Genomic DNA, 24,182 nt, shown 5'->3' on the forward strand with positions numbered 1-24,182 from the left:
TTTTTTCTTTTCCTCTCATTTTTGTCTTCCCCCTTATTTCTTTTTTTTCCCCCTATTTTCTTTTCCTTCTCCTTTTTTTTTTTCCTCTTTTTCTTCTCTTTTTCTTACCTTACCTTTTTTTTTTTTCCTTCTTCTCTCTGTCTTCCTTGCTTTCTCTTTCTTTCCTCTTCGAGTGGGTTAGCCTTGGTCAGCAGCCAAAAAACCCACCCAGCCACCCATTCACTCCTCGTAAGGAAACAGGGAGAAAAAGATCTCATGGGTTGAGATAAAGGAAGATTGCTTACCAGTTACCGTAAGAGACAAAACAGACTTGACATGGGGAAAATTAATTTATTAAAATTTATTTGTGTAGACAGAAACAAAGACAAAAAAAAAACCCTCTATAATAATCAAACAACAGCTCCCCACTTCCAGGCTCAACTTTCCTCCTTCACTCCTGATTCCAAGTCTACCTTCCCATTCCTGAGCAGTAGATAGGGGTGTTACAATTGGTCCATAACACCTCCTTTCTGCCTCTGCTTCCTCTTGATACTTTTTGTCTTCTCCAGTTTGGGCCCTCTATGGGCTGCAGTTCCTGCAAGGAGCCTGCTCCAGCCTGAGCTCTCCATGAGCAACAGCTCCTTCAGGAAATATCAATATATTTCAGAGTAGGGTCTGCATGGGCTGCAGTGCAGATACTTACTCAGGCATGGTCCTTCATGGGCTGCAAGGGAATCTCTGCTCTGGGGCCTTGGGCACCTTCTCCACTCCTTCTCTGACCTTGGGGTTGACACTGCTGTTTCACACTCTTTTTTAACCTCCTCGTGCTAGTTTTGCCCTATCAAACATACTACTGCAGAGACACCACAATCTTGGCTAAGGGACTCACCAGTGCCCTGCAGTGGGTCCAATGGAGTTGGCTGGAATTGTCTGTGTCTGCCTGGGGCAGCCCCATCCTCAACTCATAGGGGTGGCTGCTGCAGCTTCTCAGTGCCTTGTCATATACAACTCTTTCCTTTTTTTCTCTCTCTCCCTTTTCCTTTCCTGTCCCTTTCTCTTTTATCTTTCTACTTCTCCATATTCTCTACATCTTGTTCCCTCTCTCTTATTCTCTTTTCCTCTTCTCCTTTTCTTGGTCTTCTCTTTCTTGCTCTCCCCGCTCTCTTATCGCCCTTTATTACTGCATCCTGCAATATCCTATTCTGATAAAAAAACCACAGGACTGAAATCAATACATTTCATTTAATTTTTGTTCAATTCCATTCAAAACAAAGAAAGTGCATCATATTACAGTCCTTCCCACTCACAAAAATTCAGGGGAATCTCCACAGCTTTCTTCTTTGCTTCTTCTCTCTAGTTCTCAATTAAGGCATGACTTATAACTGAAGGAATTTAGAATTTTAAAAATGAATGTCAAATTCTGGGATAATTGTGCAAAAATTTTAGCATTCAAAACACTGTATCCAACCCCAAAAGAGTAAAGGGTAAAACATGAGAATGACCTATTTGTACATCTTCAGTTCACACTCAAAAAAAACAAAACAAAACACTATTGTATCACATGGAAGAAAGAATGAATGAAAAGAAACACTCCCTTACAAAAGATTTTTCTCAATATTCTTGTATTTAAAGAGTAATTCAGCACTTGGGAATATTTTTCTCAACCACCAACACAGGCATAAAAATCAAACTGATTCAAAAAGATTAGATCCAAAAGCAAATCACTGTTTGTTAGTAATATTTATTCCTACAAAATACTTCTCTAAGCAAGATGATACTTTGAAACTTTACATTAAAATAAAGGCAACTTACTACAACTGAGTTATATATGTTAATTATGTCCTTCAATTATTTTTGTTAAGGGCTTTTAGCTTGTCTTAAAGAAAGCCTGAAAATATATACAGAACAGCAGTCACATACATCCTGTACCTTTAAAATTATAGCAACATATGATTTATTGTACTGCATCTAATTAAAATATTTGGGTGGATGTGAAATATTCAAGTTTTATTCATTGTACATAAGGGAGTTTAACTTGGCAAAACGGCATAGCAAAAGGTCTTTCCTTCCCCCAAAGGACTGAGCAGATACTTTTATGTGTTTTAACTTAATCCAGCTGTTACAATTCCTGCTTTTAGATGATCTTATTCTTTTTTTACTTACAACAGCTAATTAAGTTAGGAACTGAAAGACTTAAGTTTCTATTCAACTTATAACTAAAAGTCAGTCTAATTTCAAAATATCATACACTATGTTTTAAAATTATAACAATAGTAACTATCAAATAATTGGTAAAAGCACAGCACTGATAAGTAAAGTAAAAGTTTTAGACTGGCCATTACCAATAGCCACATCATTCCATTTGAAAGAAAGCCTGATTATGCTGAAGTCATTAATAAAGTCCCTTTGAATGTAGGGACTGAGACACAGACACAGACACATACAAAGAAAGAGCCAAAGAAATGTAACGTATTGTGGCATCACAAACAAAATTCAGTCTTCTGATCACTATGTCTACATATTTTTTTAAATAATTAAATGGTAAATATAATATTAAACCAACTGATAGTACCAATCATGTAATGAATTCCTGGATTGTAAACCTGGGCACAAATAATCTTGTATCACTAGAATCATAGAATATGAGGTTGGAAGGGACCTCAAGGATCATCTGGTCCAACCTTTCCAGGTGAAGCATGACTGAGACAGAATGTCCCAGCACCCCATCTAGCTGAATCTTACAAGTGTCCAGGGTTGGGGAATTCACGACTTTTCTGGAGGGATTAATCCAATGGCTGATTGTTCTCATTGTGACAAATTTTCCTCGTGTTCACTTGTAACCTCATCAGGAGTAATTTGTGTCCATCACCCCTCATCTTTTCCATGTGACTCCTTGTAAAAAGGGAGTCTCCATCTAGTTTGCAGCCACCCTTTAAATACTGAATATGGTGATAAGGTCTCCCCTGAGCCTTCTTTTCTCAAGGCTGAAGAGACCCACTTTTTTTCCCCATACAGCAGTCTTTTTCCTCATACAGACCTCAGCCTTTCCCCATACAGCAGGCTTCACAGTCCTTTTATCATCTTTGTGGCCCTTCTCTGGACCCTCACCAGCTTGTCCATATCTTTTTTTATATAGCAGGGACCAACTGCTATACAAAACTGAACACAGCATTCCAGGGGTGGCCTGACAAGCACTGAGTGGAGTGAGATGACAACATCTTTATCTCTGCTAATGATGTCCTTGTTGATGTAACCCAGCACCCTATTGGTTTTCTTTACTGAAGCTGCACACTCTTCCCTCATGTTGAGCTTCTTGTTCACCAGGACCTCCTGATCCTTTTCCATAGAGCTGCTTCCAACCTGGGTAGATCCCAGTCTGTTCTGTTACTACTATGTTGTTTTATACAGTTCAGTACATCTTCTGACTGAATAATAGAATCATAGAATCATAGAATAGTTAGGGTTGGAAAGGACCTCAAGATCATCTAGTTCCAAACCCCCCTGCCATGGGCAGGGACACCTAACGCTAAATCATATCACCCAAGGCCTCCTCCAACCTGGTCTTGAACACTGTCAGGGATGGAGCATTCACAACCTCCCTGGGTACCCCATTCCAGTGCCTCACCACCCTAACAGGAAAGAATTTCCTCCTTATATCAAATCTAAACTTCCCCTCTTTAAGTTTGAACCCGTTACCCCTTGTCCTATCACTACAGTCCCTAATGAAGAGTCCCTCCCCAGCATCCCTATAGGCCCCCTTCAGATACTGGAAGGCTGCTATGAGGTCTTCACGCAGCCTTCTCTTCTCCAGGAACACAACCTGGTGTCATGGGCAAACTTTGATGTAACTGTTTACATTAATAACCTTAAGCTACTACTACAAACAGAGTAAGGTTAACAGTTGGATTTGGTTTAGTAGTGTTGATTTTGGATGAAGGGGACAGACAGTTAAGAGTATACATACAGTTTGAAATTGCCTAATTTTCACTGGCTATGATAAGATGCCCTGTCTCAAAGCAAGAAGTCTTTAAAAAAGCAAAATAACTTCCTGCTTGTCATATATTCTTAAAGATATCTTCTCAGAAAGTTTCTTACTGTCCTTTATAGGTTTTTTTTTTTTCCTTTGTGATGACTGTTGGGGACACATTACTTTTGACATGATTGCATAGTTGATAATGGCTACCTAAAGTATTTCAGTCCAGGTGTATTGGTAACATAAGAAAAAGAAAGAAAGAAAGCAGTAACAAGTAATGGGGGCCATTTGCAAGGGAAAAAAAAAAATTGTCTAGATCCCACCCTTATTTTATTTTATTTGTAAATGAAATATAAAGGCACACAAGTTAAGCTCTTTTAGGGGGAAAAAAAGGTACAGAATGGTGTTCCTTGATAGATTTCTGACAGCAGATAAACATACCTTAAAGAAGCTTATTGAAACATAGAAAAGATACAGCAGTAGCTATGGATGCCATAAGATGCTAAATAGGGTGAAGCAGTTAGGTATTTGTGCTTGGTTTTGTTTTAGTAACTACTACCTTCCAGGAAAAGTCATACTAAATCCCATTTCCCTTTTTCTCATATTATAAATAAAATGAAAACTGAAAGAAATTAGGTAGAGGGAGAGGAAGCAGGAGAGGGGGGAGGCGAATATCAATTTGTACTCTCTTTTTATCTGCTGAGGGCAAACAGCAAAACAGTTTTTAGGATTTTGTTGAGCTCCCTCACATCATCTTTGCTATTGCAACAACTGAACAAAAGCTGTATTTGAGCATAATTTTGTAGTTTACAACTTTATATGCATATAAGTGCATGGGTATGCATACAAAGGTGACTTTGTGGGTGTATCTGTACACTCAAGCACATGAACACAGTTTCATACATACAACATTTAAGTTCTTCTATTTACACCTCAATTTGATATATATGTTTTGGTTCTCAGTTCTCTGTTGCTACTGCAAATATTTGCCAGCCACATCATTACTGCTTCTAGCATACAGCTATCATTAAACAGCCTCACTGACAAAGGCAGAGTTTATGTGGTTTACTAGCAGAAGATGCGATCTTTCTATGCCACTGAAGGAAAATCAGATCTTCCATAAAACATGTTTTTCCTTCACATAGTAGTATGTAAGCTAGCAAAACATATTTAGGCACTTTTAAAATCTGTTTTGAAACAAAGAGTGTGCATGTAGTTTACTTTTACAATAATTAAGATGACTACTTATGAGATCAAAAATAAATAAAATGGAATTGCTATCAGCTAGCCTTAGGAAAAAAAAAATCATATGAATGTAATAAAATTTTATTCACAGTTATACCTGTACTTTTTCATAGTACTTAGTGAAGTTCTGAGGCCTTTTTAGGCCTTGATTCTATAAAAACATACTTCAAAATTTTAAATTAATATACCAGTGCATGACTATAAGAGAGCCACTAAAGTTTTCAGCTCACGCAATATGAAGAATACGAGAAATTTTTTTTCCTATTTTTTTCCCTTTCAGTTAAGAAATGGTTTAATGACAGTTATACTGAAACACATACCTGGATCTTTATAGAAAGATAAAAGACACCCACAGCAAACTGTTCCAGAAAATAAATTATTACTAGAAAATGATGCTTTCATAGAAAGCCTGACAATGTTTTCTTCTTCACATTCAAGTAAAACACATTTAATTCAGTCTGCCAAAAACAGCTATGCTTCTGCTCTGTGAAAAATATGCTAATGATGAAAATAAGGACTTGACAATTTACTGAATACTAAGCGGAAAATTTGTAATGCATTGCCTGTGTTGTAGTGTTACTTCAGGCTTTTTTTTTTTTCCCAGTTGCTATGGAATACCAGAAATAGCATTAAAAGAAAAAGATTACACCATTTTGTGGGATGCTGTGCATGTCCCTTAAGACACAGTCTTTAAAAATAAAGACAAAAGTCAGCTGTGGGATAAATGAAATTCAAAGCAGTAATAACCAATAGGTTTAAAGACTATCTTTTCAATGCAAAAGAGAAATACAGACAACAAAACTGAAATGGAGAAAAAAAAAATCCAATCCCAACAAATAAATCTCTATCAGCAACTAGCAAGTTAAAACCTAGAATAATTCATTTCACACCTGCAAGAAAAAGCAGCTTCTTAGGTTACTCAGATGTTGCAACAAAAGCTCATCAATCCATTAAACCAGGCATGCCTTCAAGTTCCCAGCCAGACTTCAATTTTCACTACAGGTTTTAAGTCTTCAACAGCATAAAACTCTTTTCCTAAGAATATTTTACCAGAGCGCTCCTTCAAAAGGTGACTCCTTTTAGCTAAAGTCTCCATATCATACTGTGTTTGAAAGTTTGATATATATGGCTGCTCCCGACAGGCTTATGTGATGAATTGCATTTGCCAAGTACTTCTGAAAGAAAATACAGTAGATTATTCTTGCCTTTTCTAAGCACAAGAAGGCTGAACAGGGCTGCTGGCTACTCAGCAACAGCTCTTGCACTTTGCCCCTGAGTAGCATACACTGATACTAAGCTCACTTGAAGACCTTGTTTCTGACTTGTATTTTAATAAGTAGTTTATTACTTGTGTAACTTAATGTATGTGAAAGATCTTCACATCAGAGCAATGACATAAAGAAGAACACATTCTATCAAATCTCTGTTTCTGAAAGATATTTTTGAAGGTTTTGGCAACAATGGAAAACTATTCCAGGAAAGCATTTCTGTGTCTCAAAAAGATGCTGGCAAAGCAGGTTAATAAAGGTAGTAAAATCAAAGAGCAGACATATCTACCTACTTTTCACACAGTCATGGTTCTGTTTATAGAACTGCAGGCAGACTTTGGATAAAAGAACAGGAAAACCTTCTGCAGACTGTGGAAGGTCTCATGCTCTACACTATAGGACACGTACCGTACACACACAAATCCCAGCCACCAAAACAAACAAATAAAAACCACAAACAAACCAACCAAAACACTGGCACTGCTGAGAGAATGGATTAAAGATCTGATGAAACTTCCCCAAGATAAGTTCTGAGAGTATCTGATTGTTTTGAATGTGTTAGATCTCTTGGATATCCTTAATTAATTTCTCTTTCTGAGACATGCACACAAACTTTAAAGCAAAATTACTCTTTGAAATACAGAAACACTAGTGAAAAAAATATCTGTAGCATATTTAAATATTGCTAAAAGAGAAGTTACACTTTCTGGAAGAAATGTGTGAAGAAAGTTATCACACAATATACACTTCAGGATAATGCTATAAAAGTATGGTAACACCAATGAAAAGAGAAACCTCCTGATTTATACATCAGTCTGAACCAGATTATTACTTTTGAGTCTCTTCAATAGTAGTCTACACTGAGACACAATATAAGAAAAAGACAACAAAACTTAAGTTCTTAAACATCAAAATAAAACAATAAAGAAATTATTTATTCAAAAAAAGCTACACTGAATTTGTTGACTAATTTAAACTATTTAGTCACAGCTGTTGTCTTCTCATGTTGTACTTCAACATAAAATGGTCTTTATCAGGAAATGTTGTCATTACTGCACAAAATAACTACTAAAACTTATAAGAACACCAGCATTTGTATCTGCACTGCTATCCATTATTTGTTACATTTAATTTGCTGGATTTCCTCTTGTATTAAAAAAGAAATATATTTCATACGGCGTTCACATATTAGGGGGGGTCTGAATTTCAGCAAGTTAGGCTGTGACAAAGAGGACTTGGGCATGCCTTCAAAGATAAAATATTTCTGCAGTACAGACCTTTAGACATTGAAACATGTATATCACATCACAAAACAGCAGAATTTTTCTTATTACAGCTAAATAAATTAGCTTTTAAAATTTTCACATTCCCACTGAATTATTATAACTTGGCTACCTAATGGTCATATGCACCACTCTCCTTTACCAGTGAAGCATCAAACACTAAAAAAGCTTTCTACACTGCACTAACATGATGTTCCTTGAGAAAATACAGGTTGGACAGGGGTGTGAGGAGCAGAAACCTAAGGAGCTGCACAGGTAAAATAAAATATATAATTATATATATATATGTGCATATATATACATATAATACATATAAAAATAAAGATATTTTGATAGTACAAAGCAAGCAAGTATGTTACACAGGCTGGATTCCTCCTTTCCCAGTCCCCAATGCAGACACGTTTTGCAGAGCTGCTCATGGCAGATATTTTTCAAAAATAAAAAAATAAAAAAAAAAGCCAAGCCCAAGCAGCACTATTTCCTATTATTTTCATGGCAAGTGGAAAGATCGTTACAATATATGTTTTAGCACACAGAGAACTATTCTACCAAATGGAAAACTGAAGTACTGAACACTGTAAGTGCAAAAATGTTTATGGAAAAATAACAGTAACATCATAATCCTTAAAAAAAGAAAACAGAGGATCAGCTGTTCTGAAATCTCATTTTACCTGCACATTCAGGAACAGACAAACAGGGTGAAGTACAAAACAGGAAGGCATATGAACTTTTCTAAACAGTTATAAAATACCTATTGAAGGTCCCATACATGATAAAATTATGGAGTTGTGGTTTTATTTCCTTATGATTAGTCCTGAAACCAAACTAAAGAAGAAAGCTTGGTTGGTCCTGAGCCAGAATGTGAAATAAATACTGAAATCTGGTTGTATTACTTAAGAAAATTTCAGGCACATAGAATGGTCAAACAGATTGACTTTGAGTTCCCATGTATGCGAAGGGAATAAGGATGACATTGGATTAGGGTAATTAGAGACCACGGGATGGCGACTCAGTTTGACAAAGATGGAAGATTAATGCTGAATTAATACCATAGTAGTTTTAGGGCTACATCACCATCAAAACCTGAAATAATTATCACAAAGGTGTTACGGGTGTCATGATCCAAGTTACTGTTCCAGTGCTGGAATGCAATAATGTAGGAAAACCCATCAGGTTTTACCAGTTAGACTGCACTATGGCATAACAATGCTGGGAATGCCTAGGCAAAAAGGAGTAGGCCTGAGATTTTCAGCGGGTAAATTGCTGCTATTACAACTGCCTACCAAATTAGGCAGTTTGCTGTCATACTGGGAAAAACAGCCTTTCAAAGAGGCGTCTGAAGTGAATTTATGCAGAAAGACAGGTTGTACTGAAAGTTTGTTTCTTTCACTGCTTTAGAGCCAAAAGGCACATCTGTAGAGGCATAAAAATCAACCTAATAATGCCAGGATAAAGAACGTAAAAAACTTGCTCTCCCTTTTCCCATCAAGGCTTTCTTTCAGTCCATTGCAGGGAATAATTACCTTCAAGACAAAACAATGCACTCCAGCTGAAGAGGCTCCCCAGTAAATTCTATCAGACATATGCAACCACAGAAGCCTCTTAACTATCTGTACTCTTCCATAAACAATCAGAGCCTTAAGACAAAAACTGTGGTTCTTTCAGTGAAATTTTTAAGAGGTTTTTGGTAGGCATTTGCCTTTTTATTTTCCTTTATTTTCCCCCCTTTTTTGTTCCTTTTTTCTTTTTTTTTTTTGTGTGTGTAAGTGAAAAAAACTAAAATTAGTTAATAATTATGAATTACAACAGTATCTTGGAATTACTTTATAGGAAAGGAAGTAAAAATTCCTCTGTCTACATGCATACAGAATAAAGGAACTTGATAACAACGGGAGACAGTTGCCAGCTCATTTAGCCTATTTACAGAAACAGCAGCATTCAGAAGGGGTTTTATTTTTAAGTCAATAGCTCTAAGGATGAAGTATGCAAAAGCTTAAACAGACAGTGTCAAAAAGATCAAAGGATTCAGAAGTGAAGGTAGTATTTGCAGGAGTACCATCTTACTTCAAAGCTTATGACATACCCTGCACGGATCATGTGTTGTATTTCATTGATGACTCTACTCAGAAGTTCAAAGTGGGTTTAATTCTAGCTAACCCACTAGTTTAGCATTTCTGCACAAAGAGTGTAAAATCTAGAAAGAGTAACTTGAAATTTATTAGGGTCATACTTTGCAGCTTTCCTAGACTCAAAAGACATAATATGTTATGATATCATTCATGATAGATATTATCAACACGGTAGAGTACAGAAAAACAGTGCTACTGCCAGAGCCAGTGGCAAGCATCTCAGTCTTCTGAAAGACTACTGTCACAACAATATCAATAGGTAGCTTAATCTTGTAGCAAAAGACAAAATATGCAGAGAGAAAAAGGAGGAGGAGGAAGAGTTCGGACTGATGCCACGATTTTCATAGTTGAAATTAAGATCAACAAAGAAATGTCAAGAGAAAGAAGAGTAAGACTCCCGATGAAAAATTAAAAACAGAATGTGATGAAAGGATTTTTTTAACCTCTTTTATGAATTGCCTGAAGAGAATAGTCAGTCATTTGACAATACAGAGGTCGGTGACTCTAGCTGAACAGCAAAAATACTATAAAATTATCCCATTCCAGGGTTCACAATCCTGAATGTAATGGAGGAGAAGAGTACATAGCTAACAGCTGCAGGCTAAAGTTGCACTCCAAAAAATTAAACTTTGCTTGTCCCATTTTGAAAGTTTATTGGCTTTTAACTTGTACTGAGAATCTGTGGCTTTATTCTTACCCAGACAAGTCAATTTCTCAGCCTCACCAAGCAAAGGAGAAAGGGAACTACTGAAAGCCAAGACATAATCTGGAGTTATTAGCATCAAACATTTATCAGAATTTGGCTGGATATTCTCCCATAGGATTCAAGCAACATGTATGGCCCAAGTACTGCAAGCTGACCTAAAAAAATCCATAGAAAAATATGGATCAAGGGATATGCTAGTTCATTGTCCTAGTTTAAGACAGGATCAACCAAATCTACGTAACTCCTGAAACACATCTAAATTGTTACTAGAGAGATTTAGAGATCTTTCACATCTCCCCTACAGTCCATGACAGAAATCAATTATACCTGTTAGAAGAAAAAAAAGGAACTTTGTATTACCTAATTGGAATCTTTTCTTGCTACAATTTAAAGGCCTTATTTCTTATCCTATCCATATCAGACTGTCCTGGGTTCAGCAGTAGCAGTCATTTTTCTCCTTCTTGGTAGCTGGTGTAGTGCAGTGTTTTGACTTTCAGCTCGGGAACAGAGCTGATAGCGATGTTTTGGTTTGGCCAAGGACTTTGTGAGCCTCATGCTCTGCCAGGGGGGAGGGGAAGCCAGGAGGAAGCAGAGACAGGACACCTGACCCAAACTGACCAAAGAGGTATTCCATACCACAGCACGTCATGCCCAGGAGGTAACTGGGAGTTAGCCGGAAGGGCTGGGAGACTGCAGGGTTGGAGGAGGTATCGGTCGGAGCTTGGTCGGGCTTGGGGGCCGAGTTATCGGTCAGCTGGTGCTGAGGTGTTGTATTCTCTTCCCTTGTTATTTCCTTTATCATTATTATCATTGGTGGTAGCAGTAGTGATCTGTGTTATACCTTAGTTACTAAACTGTTCTTATCTCAACCCGTGGGAGTTGCATTCTTTTCAATTCTCCTCTCCATCCCTCCGAGAGCAGGGGGAGGGCAAGAAAGGGGGGGGAAGTGAGCGAACGAATTACCTGACTGGGTTTAAACCACGACACAGACATGCAGGGTAACTTTTTCCCCTTACTTTTTTTCCTATGTTTTACATACTGGAAGACTTATGTAAACTAAATCTTCCCTTCCTTAATCCAAACACCTAAATCATACCAACTTATTTTTATCTCCCCGATAATCTTAAACAGCCTTCAAATGGTCCTGTGCCTCATGAAGGTGCAGTGCCCCAAACAGAAGGGAATAAATAGGTTATTCCTGGTAGACCTGCAGGCAATTTTCCGTTAATCATGAAAGAGGGCAAAACCAAGAATGTTACTAGGGTCAGAGTTAAATACAGCAATAAACCAGGAAAATTAGAGATTTTTTTTTTTTTTCTGTAAGAATCAGCAAAAATTTTAACACACATGACCTACTTAAATATCCCCACTATGACCATGCAGGCACCTCTTGGAGAAAGACAGACACAGGGACAAAGAAGAATCTGGAAAGTTCCTGGAACTGTGTTAGGAACAAAAATCCTTGAACAGAAGACGTAAAATGCAGTTAGGATGGAAGGCATTACTTAGGTTTGATGTGACCCAGTGGGGAAGAAGCAGCTGAAAACGAGTGTTCATGAAGGGATGAGTCTTAATTTTTTGGAAAATAAAGGAGAAACAAAAATAAGAAAACAGGTTTCAGGAAACTAAATTTCAGCAATCTTACCCACCCACCCACCATGCACAAAGACATTTCTGTAAGCACACACAAACAGGAAACTGGCCTGTTCTTCTGAGAAGGGGTGGCACTGAGCTCTTACACCAAACGTACAGGAGTGGTAGTGCTTTTTCTTTGTTGACACCTAATTAGAAAGCTGTCTGTGATTAGACAGCTACTAAAACCAACACAAGGAACACAAAAAAAAATTATTAAAAGGTAGTTAAATTAGATGTTCTCAAATCAGTTAAATCTGTTGAAATTCACCATAAGGTATTTACAGCTGACTAGACCAGTCTCCAGATTATCAATTGTCATTTTTGACAACTTGTAGAGGATAGCAGCGGTTCTTAAAGACTGGGTAACATCTAATGACTAGCTTAAAAAAAAAAAAAAAAAAAAAAAAAGGCAGGACCAAGAAAGTGGAGATGCAGCAAAACTGAATTTCAGTTCCCCCAAATTACAGAATAAAAAATATTTAGAAGAATTTAGCAGATAAGAAGTTGAGTGATACATAGACCTGTCAAGTTACTTCAGATCTATCAAAATTTTCTTTATCACACAGTAGCAGACCCTGTAGTTAGAGAAGCAGCAATAGGTATCATATAGCCCAACTGAATGAGTCTCTGGACATAGTTTCTCATGCAATTTTCATAAGCAGATAAATACAGTGCTGCAAAAGGAAGCAAGCTCTGATAAGCAGATGACACTAAACTTAGAAGGGTTGCAAGCGTGCTAAAAGACAAGACTACATGTTACAGTAATCTTAAATTTGAGAAATGGTCTGCAGAAGACCTGAGTACAATTCATAAAGTGAATATTAGACCTTAACAGGAATAAGTAACAGCAGAAATATAAGATGGAGAACAACTAACAAGGCAGCAGCACAGTGGAAAAGGAGCACTAAGGCTAAAGTGGATCATACTCTGACCAGCAGTCTCTGTCACACTAGCAAAACCAGCAAAATCCTGTGCTAGGAGAGTCCAGTAGGTTCCAAGTCTAGGAAAATTACAGTGGGACAGGGAATTGTTTTCAAAAGACTAGGTCAGTGGATGCTAGGAAGGAAAATCCAAGGCACTGTGCACTAGAGTAAATTGCTGCCTATCTTCTTTGTAAAGAGATTTCAGCGTACAGGTGTGTTGGCCTTTCACTGTTCACTAAAAGCACAAGCATGAATGTAAAACAAATACTTCTAACACCTTCCCTCATACCCCCCAGAAGAAAACCATATATTTTCTACATCCCAAAAAGGTTTGTCTTAAAAGTTTCTACTCTTTCTAATTAGCAGGTAAACTGTCTGCCTGCTGACCATTTTACAACCGATCATCAAAACAGGAAAGAAAAAACAAAATTAAGATGCAAGAATCTGGTGTATAACCTCTCACAGGACATGTCAGTAAGTTTTCATTTAAATTTCTAACATATATCTGCTTTGTAAATTTGGAATTTTCCTTCTATTGTATTTAATTGTTTGAGTAATAAAAAAAAACAAACAAATGTGCAACTTGATGTCTTTATTGCAAACAAAGAAAAGAAGCTGAATAGTCTGACAGTCTCTTTTATAAGATTACACATAATGACAATGAGATTGCTGAAAAACCATATGTTATTCATTCAGATTTACTACCACAGCAAAAAGCTTTAGATTAATTAGTGCTGCAATATATTTGAAAAATGACTTAGCCAATTAATCTCATTCATCTCTAAATGGAACAGTAGAGAGGAGAATTTTAAGAACTCCATTTAGGATTGCCAAGGTTCTACCAACAATGATAATCAGTATAAAGTAATAAGTAAAGTATATTAAAGTAGTAACATATTGCTGGTACAAGTTCATACTTGTACACAAATCAATACAGAACACACAAATCAATAAAGAATAAAATATGATAGTGCCGTTCTACTGCTTATGACCAGATGACTGTACATCATAAATTTATATCTCTTGCTCATCTTAGCTGGCTGAAGCATAGAGACCAGGAAAAATCATCTTTAGTAATGACAAAGGTACCATACTGGCAGAAAGGTACTGCAAGTAAGTGCAGAGCTGGATGACATAAATGGAAGACTAAATTCAAGAACGGTGCAAACAGAATATTACTTACGCACTGAGGCCCAATCAGCAAACATGCGCAATCAGAAGTTAAATGAGAATCCAAATACTTTAGAAAAATAAATACAGAATCAACAGGTTTTGGTTCTGCAATTGCAGAAGTTAGAAATTTGAGGCTAATCGGTTTAGGATGACTTAGCCTATAATGTAGGTACAATGTTTGAAGTAAGGAGCAAAGAACACTGAATTTTAACCTTACCAGTTACATAGATAATCATGACCATATATGGCATCCTGCAATCTACTATACATTCACACACACCTGCATGTACATAGAATCATAAAGTGGTTAGAGTTGGAAAGAACCTTACGATCATCTAGTTCCAAACCCCATGCGATAGGCAGAGAATGCCTCACACTAGACCATGTCGCCCAAGGCTCTGTCCAACCTGGCCTTGAACACTGCCAGGGATGGAGCATTTATCATCTCTTTGGGCAACCTGTTTCAGTGCCCCACCACAATACCATGAATGAAAATCAGAATGAATCTGAATCTCCTTTCCCTGCAACTCTCAGATTCTTAGTAACTAAAGAAATTAAAGAATATCTAGCTTTGAACCTCTTTACATGAATCCTCATATTATTCATTCTGTAGCAATTGAAAAGGGCTTTCACATTTTATGTATTCAAATCAGAAAAACACTGCCTTCACTACCTCCCATAGATTTTCCACACAAAAATTTGTTAACATACTGTTCACAGAAGCAAGAATTTTTAAGATTACAAAGAAATGCTATTATCAGGCTTGTGAGCCTCTCGCATGCAGTTCTCATATTACAAGACATAAGAAGAAAGCAATCCATTCAGTGCTGTGAAAAGCAGAGTTTTAATAAAAATGGGTTTTCAAAGTTGGGTTTTCTTGATTTTTGTTGTTGCATGCAAATCATTGCAGCATAACACACATTTGAATATTCGTTTTCAAAAGTTTTAATGCCCTTGTTTCCATGGTATCATTACTAAATATACTCAATGTACTATTTCTTGACTGGCACTAAAGCATTTTATATCTGCAAAAGGTGCAATTTTACCAAAATGCAGCTATTATAAACGTGTTATGAGGCTACCAACAAAGCAGTGCACGATTATGCAGTGCAAATGATCATGCAGAGCGTTCTGTTTTTTAAGAACAATGAATTCAGTAAAAATATGTCCCATGATTACTTCTGGTTCACCAGAATAAACTCAGATGTAATAGACATAATGTGTTACTACTACTCAGCACAGGCTTTGAAGTTATCTTGTCCTAGATTTTTAGGTTCCACACTAAAAGAAAGTAAATAAAAGTGAATGCCTCCCTTTGCTTTGAGACAGCAACAAGTATTAAAACAACTCATTAGAATAGAGAATTTCTACTATAACATTTGGAGAAAAGGAAACTGCATTTTGTAGGAGGCCCCCAACAACCAAACAGTTTTTCCTTAACTTATTTTACTTCCTGTCAAGTTTCCATCTGGAGGTCAATCAACTAAGCTGTCAGTCAACTTGAGCTGCACGCCAATATCAGCCAGGCATCAATAGAAGACAACTGTTTATTTCCACAGTCTCTGGATAACCCACCTATCCTCTAACAGCTTAATGATCACAGTTGAAATCTGCATCCAAGGTATGCCAAGTTGTATCCAGCCTCTGCAGCCACACAGACTAGCTCCCAATGTTCAAAGACCCCTCTCCCTCAAATCCCAATTCTTTATCAGCACAACCCCTGTCACCAGCATGTCTTAACAGTGATTTAAGTGCCAGACCACAAACCCAAGTGAGAAAAGGAGGGTGTCTAGCTCCATCTCATGTCTGGTTCATGCATATGGTGGCAGAAGCAACCCAGTTGTCAAGCTTTGGTCCTTAAGCAAAAATGAGATGTAGCATTGGACTGCCTAAGCAGATAACATTGTCTTTCTAAAGAAAGGCCATTAGACTGGAGCTGACCCACAGATCCCTTTTAAGAGGCAAAAAGTTAAGCCAGCGCTAACCATTTTAAAAGCTGTGAACTAACAAACAAAACCCATCAGCTATATTTCCCACTTTGGTAGCAAAAATCAATTCAGCCATTAGCCAGCACTTTCTGTTTTGTAAAGATAATGTACCATTCCTAGATGGTTTTCAAAGAGATAGCAAAAATACAGATCATATAAACACTGACCTTGTTTCTTTTAACCCTTCTTTCTGAATGACTTCCAGTATTTGTTTTGCAGTCATTGGTGAGTTGGGGTACTTTTCCAATGCCTGAAAAGAAATAATACATGTGTAAGTGACAAGACACAGCTGTCCTGTGAATCTGAAAGGTTATGTGATCATGCAGTTTTTATGTAGGTATTTGTGAAAGGCAGGGAACAGCAGCATTGAGACTGAAGTCCTCTGTCTGTTGGAAGGCCAGATACAATCCAGGAAACTGCAGCAAGGATAAGATTTACTTGCTGATTTTGTGCATCATCTGCTACATCTGCCTGGGAAAAAATCTCACCAGGTTCCAAATAAAAGAGTTGAAATATGCAACTAATTTTATGATACAGCAACAGAGTTCCTTTCAGGCAGGAGGGAAGAAAAAAAAAAAAGAAGAAGAAGAAGAGGCGGCTAATCTTTTGTTTTGTTTTTAGAAGTATTTGAGGTCATTTGAATATTTTATACTTAGGTTTTGTCATGACCTCTGGAACAAAACTGGCTAAAACCTTCCATTGTAAAGCAGGAGCTACTGTGAGAATTGGCACAGATAGGTTTCAATTTTAAAATGCTTCGTTATAAAAAAAAAAAAAAAAAAAAAAATTAAGCAGCCAGAACACTCACAGCACACAAGATGCTACATGATAGAGTGCAGTATATTTTTCCAGTTCAGCTCAGTTTTCCACTCCTTTGCCTTTTCCAATTGAGCCCAAAGTAACCCACTCCGCTCTCCAGATACAACCATCTCGTACAGATTTTTCTGGTTTTCCACTTCCTTTTTGTCCCCATCAGTTTTAAGCTGTTAAACAAACAGCCACTCTTTTGTTCATGTAAAGTGCCAGACAGCCCTGGAAAATGAAATCTTTCAATCAGCAGTAAAAGGTGCAGCACAGGCCACAGCAATCAAGCTTCCTAGAGAATTTTGCCAACATATCTCAGCCAGAACTTACATTTCTACCCTGGGTAAGAAAGAAATCAGTTTGGTCTCCAAATTCATCTGATCCTGAGCTTCTCTCTAGTAGTTAGCAAACGATGACAACTGTGAAGGTAGCTACTGCTGTGTAGATACCTGCCCACTAGAAACTAGAGACACCATCACATCATATCAAGCAAGTCATCAAACTGTGAAGGGTGCTAATCAGGGCTGTAATTCAAGCAGCTCACCTAAATCTAAAGCCTCTCTACTCCCTGCAACTTGACCAGCTCAGCCCTCTCCTGCCATTTTACAATTCTGATTTACTGCCTGTTCTCCCCTTTTGCAGCCAAAGCACAGTTTACAAAATTCTTCAGTTTTTGTTACAGATGAGCTTTGTAGCCTTTACCTTTCAGTTACAGAAAGGAAAATGCAGAAGTGAGGGCTGCAGTAGAAAGGTCTGGGAGCTGAACTGAGCTTATCTCATGTACATCAGTAGGATTCAAAAGGGACTCATCAGGAAAGGAAAACCGAAAGGTGATTTGAAAGGAGAAAGAAGAGTGGGTAGGAAAGAGTATGGCAATGAGTACAGATGGAAGGAACTGCACAGGGCTGGGAAAAGGGCCATTGCACAGCAAGGGAAGAGAAACGATACGATGTGTTAGTGACAGAACCACAATGACACATTGGAAAAATGACAATGTGTATAAAGATTAAGACTAGGATGAGGAAGGATTAATGACGTGAAGAGACAAAAATGGAAACTTTAACCTTCAGAAAGAAGACAAAGGACAAGGTAAAATGAGAATACACCAAAATAAAGGCAAAAGAACTGAACTGGGAACATTCCAGAGGGCAAACTGGAAAGGAGACAGAAGAGGAAACTACACTGTACTGGACACGGCTATGAAGGAAACTGTGTGCGCTTGAAAGTGGGGTTACTCACTGTGGAGGATTCCCTGTTTCTCTTCCTGAGTACAGGCCCCTCAGCACACCTGGGCAGCTCCTCCCTGCAATTGAGAAAATTTGGGTAGCCCTGTCCCCTTCTCTACGACATCACATCCTACTCTATAAAGTCAGTAAAAGTGCCAAGTATTACCATGTGAGTTTGACAATAACGGGAAGGAAACAATAAAGCTATACAAGCATCAGAAGTCACTGTGCTCTGGACAATGGAGAAGGGAGAGCAGTTTGTGCTGAGGAAGCTGCACTGAACTGGTTGTGGAAGCAATGGCCAGACATACAGATGCAGAGGATCATCTTCACCAAACAACAATGGAACCAACAAGTAGGATGTACAGCATCACTACAAAAGTTTAATCAAACCCACAAGGCAGATTTCAAATACCACAGTATGAAGTGAGCACAGTCAGGATAGAATGACAAACTGAAATGCACAGTATGTTAGACAGGCTGAAAATGCTGAAGCAAACAATTGCCCGTTGTATGGACTTGTTTTATGCCGGACATGTAGCGTGGGCTGCAGTTCATATACCCCATGAATTTAAGTCTGTTCATCCAACCCTCTTAAGGCTGTTATTTAAAGAACTATTCATACCCTAACTGAAAATCATTAGTTCTCCAATTCAAACACCGCTTAAGTTGCAAATCTTATTTTTGTGTACCTGATCAAGTTTTCTTTATCAGAACAAAGATTAATTTAACAGAGAACCTTAGTAAAGATGTTTATTTCTGCCCCTCCTTCCATGCTGTCATGTCATGTGTGTTCCATCCCCATTTTTAACCTACCCGTTAATCACACTAAGAAAGTAAAAATAATTACTTGTAAAAACATTTTAATGATGATCTCATTTTCTTCCCCCAGTTATGGAAAACAGCATCAGAGTATTATTTAACAGTCTGTGAGCTAATGAATAAACTGAACTGATAATTGCACCGGTGTCTCTTGCTTCTGTATCTCACTGTTAACACTGCTAAAAGCCCGCAATCCCTTTTGCATTTATAATATTTTAAAAATATTATTAGAAATTCAAACTGAATTACTGTGCCTTAAGGCAAATGAAATGCTAAAATGCATTAGCACAGTTAAGTCACAGACTTCTTGGTCAGAAAAAGTAATAGGCAACAGGGGAGGAAGCCTTTATCTGTTTTAACTATCTTTCTCCTTCCTCCCACTCAATCCACCAACACTCATATGGGCAGTGACTAATAACTCTGAAATTAAAACATGCCAAAGTACTGTCATAAAGAATATGACTGCTTCAATGTATTTTGTGTAAGAAGGACAATGGCAGAAGAATGGTTTGCACTGACTGCAACCTCTATCACAGAGGATCAAATATGCTCTATTTATTCCTGCCATTCAACAACAGGCTTAAAAAGAGACAGCCACTAAATAACTGGGACAAATAATTTGATAACCATCATGACAATCTGGATGAGAAAAGAAGTAGACATTGCACTGAACGCATTCTTGGTGGTCATTCAAACCCTGGTAAATGGTTGAAAGAAAAGAGAACTCAGATCCTACCACACACAGTGGAAATCAAACCTCCCAGAAAATGGTAACAGCCTGACAAATTGTTATATTTGTTAACACCTACATGTACCAACCCATAACTTCAGTGATATTAAATAATTACACAGATGCTACAAACACATACAGTCCCAATTTCATCAGAAAAGTCATGTCAGTTATATGGGACAAGAAGAAGTCCAAATTCCTTTTCTCACCATAGCATCTATTACCTTCTATGAATTGACAACCGCTCAGAAAACTCAGTTGCCACACTGGGGAAAAAAACACTTTCTAGTGAACTGTTGACAAGAAGACTCCAGAGCAAAGACTCTCAGCTTTGCACAGAGAGAGAAATCCTGAATGCTCAGCTCGCCTACAAAACCAGAAGATAACCTCCATATAGTTAATCGAATGATTAGTTTAATCTATATACACACAGGTACTTGTGACTGTGAACCAGATCTACTCAATCGTTTGCACTTCAGCCACTAGAGGGGACACAAGCAGAGGGACAACACGAAAAAAAGGAGAATTATGAAGTCGGCCTTCTTGCCACCCATAAATATTCTTGCAGAAAGTGGGAAGGGCTGCCAGAGAAGCAGCCACTACTGACAGAAAATGACTCTTCTAAACCAGAACCAAGTGTGGTCTGATGCTGTGCTATGGTCCAAAAGCAGCAGGCAGAACAGTCCAGTGGGCTTGTTGATGCTGACTGTGCAACCGAAATACAGTTAGCTGGAACCAGGCAGAGCGTCTTCTATTTCTGGAAGCTGCCTGCAGAAATCTCAAGGTCAGGTAGCTGACAAAAATACAGATCATTTTATCACGTCTGCTTGGTCAAATTATAGGCTGAGCAACTACTCACAAACTGAAGCAATTCTCTTTAGAACATTATTTAAAGAAGTTGGGAGGAGAAAGGAACAGTACAGTTATTGCCAGTGCTCCCACACAACAGCTAAAATACAAGGCAGGCTGAACTGGACAACTGACAACCTTTACTGCTGAAAGACAGCAAGATAAGAGAACAGAAAAATAACTCTCCTTCTTCTAAGCATAAAATGCATTTTCTAGCCACTCATTGCTAAACTGATGAATTGAAAGATGGAGTTGCAACCAGGGTACAAGAACAGCATCCTGGAAAAAATCCAGCATTGTCTTTTCCAGCTGCTTGTGTGAGGTTAACAGGAGGACTGACTTCTATTGTGGGAAATGCCCCACTCAAACCTTTTGTATTCGTTTTTGATTAACGGCTTTAGTCACTGGGGAATTATCAGCAGCCTGGTAAAAGTTCAAAGCCCTTTGTGTGAAGACAGAGGGTAAATGGTTAGGAGAGAAGGGTAGGGCAGGGTACAGAGTGGGGGAAGAAAGGAAGGGTATAGAGATGGATGAAGGGGAGAAAAGAGTAAGAAGACTGAGAAAAGAGAGGGTGCATGATACATGAAAAAGAGAATAGAGGGATGAAAATAAGAAGGGAAGATGCAATACAACATATTTTAACATAAATTCTCAAACAGATGCTCATGGAACTCTTGCTGATGTTGATTCAAAAAAAAGGTAAAAAGTAGTTTCCAAGTATTAAAATATTAAAAGAAGCTAACAGGAGTAATGATTCTTGTAGGGCTTTTGACTTTGAGTAGTTGCAGCTACAATAAGGAAGCTGTAAAATCTGAGTAGAATAAGGTGCATTTCACAAGACATTTTTCACTATATACTCCATACTATGAATTTGTCTCTGTAATCCATGCATCACTACACATAAAAGTACCATCAAGAAAGGAAAGGAACAAAAACCTAAGATGAACAAGAGAACAACATGTAAAAATACCTAAACCTGCTGAAATATATTCAGTTTTAACATCAGTTATGTGCATGCATGCTAGTCCACACTTTTTTTAGGTTCAGAGATAATGCTGTTGACCTGTAGAGCTCAAATGGTTTAAAGTACACCCAAACCCCATTTTTCCCCAGTCCTCTTTCAGTTAAAAGCACTTTACAGTTCCTTTAGCATGAGCTACAGGGAACATGTGGAAGTTTCCTGCATGAGAATTTCTGCTACAGAATGTTTGCAAGTAAGTCTGAAGCCACCTAGGCTTTTCTAACCCTACAGCGTTATCATCTCCTAAAATACTGAATGAAAGGAAAGAGCAAGAAAGAAGCTGAATGATTTGTTTGTTGATTCCATTGCTTTGACTGGCTGGTTAGAAGCTTGTTCTGAGATGTCTGGACCCTTTTATTGTTCTTTTCTTAATTTATTTATAATGTCATATTTTAAACTGATAGAAAGGCAGCAACAGTGCTTTGAAATTCCAGATAAAATTGCATGCCTGACATTTTGAATTCAAAAGAAATTGGATTACAATTCAGTTAAAATTAAACATACAATTGTGTTACTCTGTTAAAAGGCACAAAAGCTCTAGCAGCAATGATATCTTGCCATGGCTAGCAGCCTCATTCATCACCAGAAAACACAGGGTAAAGTTTTCAACCCTAAACAACTGACTTGTAATAACTTATTGATCTGGTCTGACATACTGAACAAAACGAAACCTTCGTATTTCTCTCAACTAATGCAATCAGCCTGTCCAAGCAACCAGGAACTTTCACTTAAAGGTTCTGTCAGCAAAGATCCATAAATACCTCAGTGGCTGTAACAGGATGAACCCAGTGTGCACACAGAATCCTATCAGACTTCTGTAAGATCAGGATCAAAGATACATACCCCTTTGAGCAGGATGTCAAACTTGCTACCCTTGTATGGGTACCATTATTAGCAGCAGGATTACTAGTGATGACTACAGTTCAAGTGATGGACCATCCAGATTCTCAGAATGAAATGACTGTTCAATTCTGACAGTGCACTCCAGCCTTCAGACTTCTGCTTGGCCATGTAAGCCATACCCCTTCCTGCTATCACAGTACCCCATAGCCTCTGACTCTGCTCAGGCTTTCTCTGCACTCAAAGTAACATTCTCATCTTTTGAAGTGTTGCAATACCCTGTCTCCTATATCTTCCACCTTTCTGAATCCCGACTGAAATACCTTTGCTTCAGTTGTCCCTACTACAGTACACTCCCACGGTACATTCTTGTGTCTTTTACCTCCTGCAACACTAGCACATTTATAGAGATGCAGCTCATTGCCATGGGCTCCCCAAAATCCAGACACAGGTACACAAGTGCTGCCTAGGCAGTTGATACTGAATAGCTAGGCAGCAGCACACTGTAGCTCTTAGGTGCTGACAGGTAAAATTGTACTGTGAACTTCCTGTGGCTTGTAGACCATATTCTCTACTTATTTACTTTAGAGTAGAAGTTTCAATTACTATTTCAGTGCACCCAGCTGAAAAACATGGGCAAAGCTGTTTACAACTATGAATAATTATTGCATAAAAGGTGCCAGGAGCAAAACACAGCTCTGCCACCCAACAACCTCACTGAAATCTGCACTCATTTGGTGCTCACACAGGCCACAATCCTGAAATGCCTCCAATTCCAGAAGGGATAAAAATTCCAGTTTTGCACCTACCCCTGTAAAAAATGAAGAGAGGCCATGTTTAGGTGACTGGAACTAATGGCACAGAATGGATATGAGTGCCCTGTCAGCTGCCTTTACATTACAGATAACAGAGGAAAGAACTACTACCAGTGTGAACACATTAATCGCTACTAAGGAAATAAGGGAAAAAAAAAAAAAAACTAAGAAGCACCAAACCCCAATCATATTCACTTCCATACATGCTGTTTTCTTGATTGAAAGCTGAAAGAGTTGTTTGATTTCTTTTGCCTGAGACATTGAAAGGTTTGCTGTATAACTTAACATTTCAGAACAGAAAAATAATAATAAAAAAAAAATATGAAGAGTAAAACTTCCCAGAAAAATCAACAGAGAATGAATATGTGTTTGTTTTAAAAGCCTTCATCACTTAATTTACTCAGGCAAATGTAATGTGTAAGGGTTACTTTCAATGTGAGAAATAAAATTCCTACTGGCTACTCTCTGAATGCACCAAATTTAACAGGAAGTGACAGTTATGCCGGTTTTCTTGCCATTGCTTTACAATCAGAACTTATCTTGTTAGACAGTGTCCTAAAGATATAGACCTAAGATTTCCAGAAGGAAAAAAGAAAGTAAAAAAAATGAAAAGTGGGGAAGGGGGGAGGGAGAATAGCAGAATACAAATATAATATTAAAACTATGCACTCTAAATAATAGTCTTATGCATTAGTTTAGGCCATTTTAAGGATTACATCAGGTAAAACTCACCCACTAAAAGGGTAAGTTTCATGCTGCAAATGACGTTGACT

At 37.9% G+C, this 24,182-nt stretch overlaps 1 protein-coding gene across 3 annotated transcripts in view; it reads right to left on the minus strand.

The window, feature by feature from the left end:
• ASXL3 (ASXL transcriptional regulator 3) overlaps positions 1-24,182 on the minus strand; it is a 125,212-nt gene that overhangs the window by 84,534 nt on the left and 16,496 nt on the right. For 2 of the 3 annotated variants that reach the window (XM_061448571.1, XM_061448570.1), the window contains exon 2: positions 16,470-16,552. In XM_061448571.1, the coding sequence (XP_061304555.1) occupies positions 16,470-16,552 (83 nt within the window). Of the gene's footprint in view, positions 1-16,469; positions 16,553-18,345; positions 18,410-24,182 lie in introns of all 3 variants that reach the window. The other variant, XM_061448572.1, reaches the window with a different exon arrangement.

This window comes from Pezoporus flaviventris, unplaced genomic scaffold, assembly GCF_033815535.1.
Source record: "Pezoporus flaviventris isolate CSIRO_AGI_PZ_B2104156 unplaced genomic scaffold, CSIRO_AGI_Pfla_v1 ptg000007l, whole genome shotgun sequence".
In the NCBI taxonomy this organism is placed as follows: Eukaryota; Metazoa; Chordata; class Aves; order Psittaciformes; family Psittacidae; genus Pezoporus; species Pezoporus flaviventris.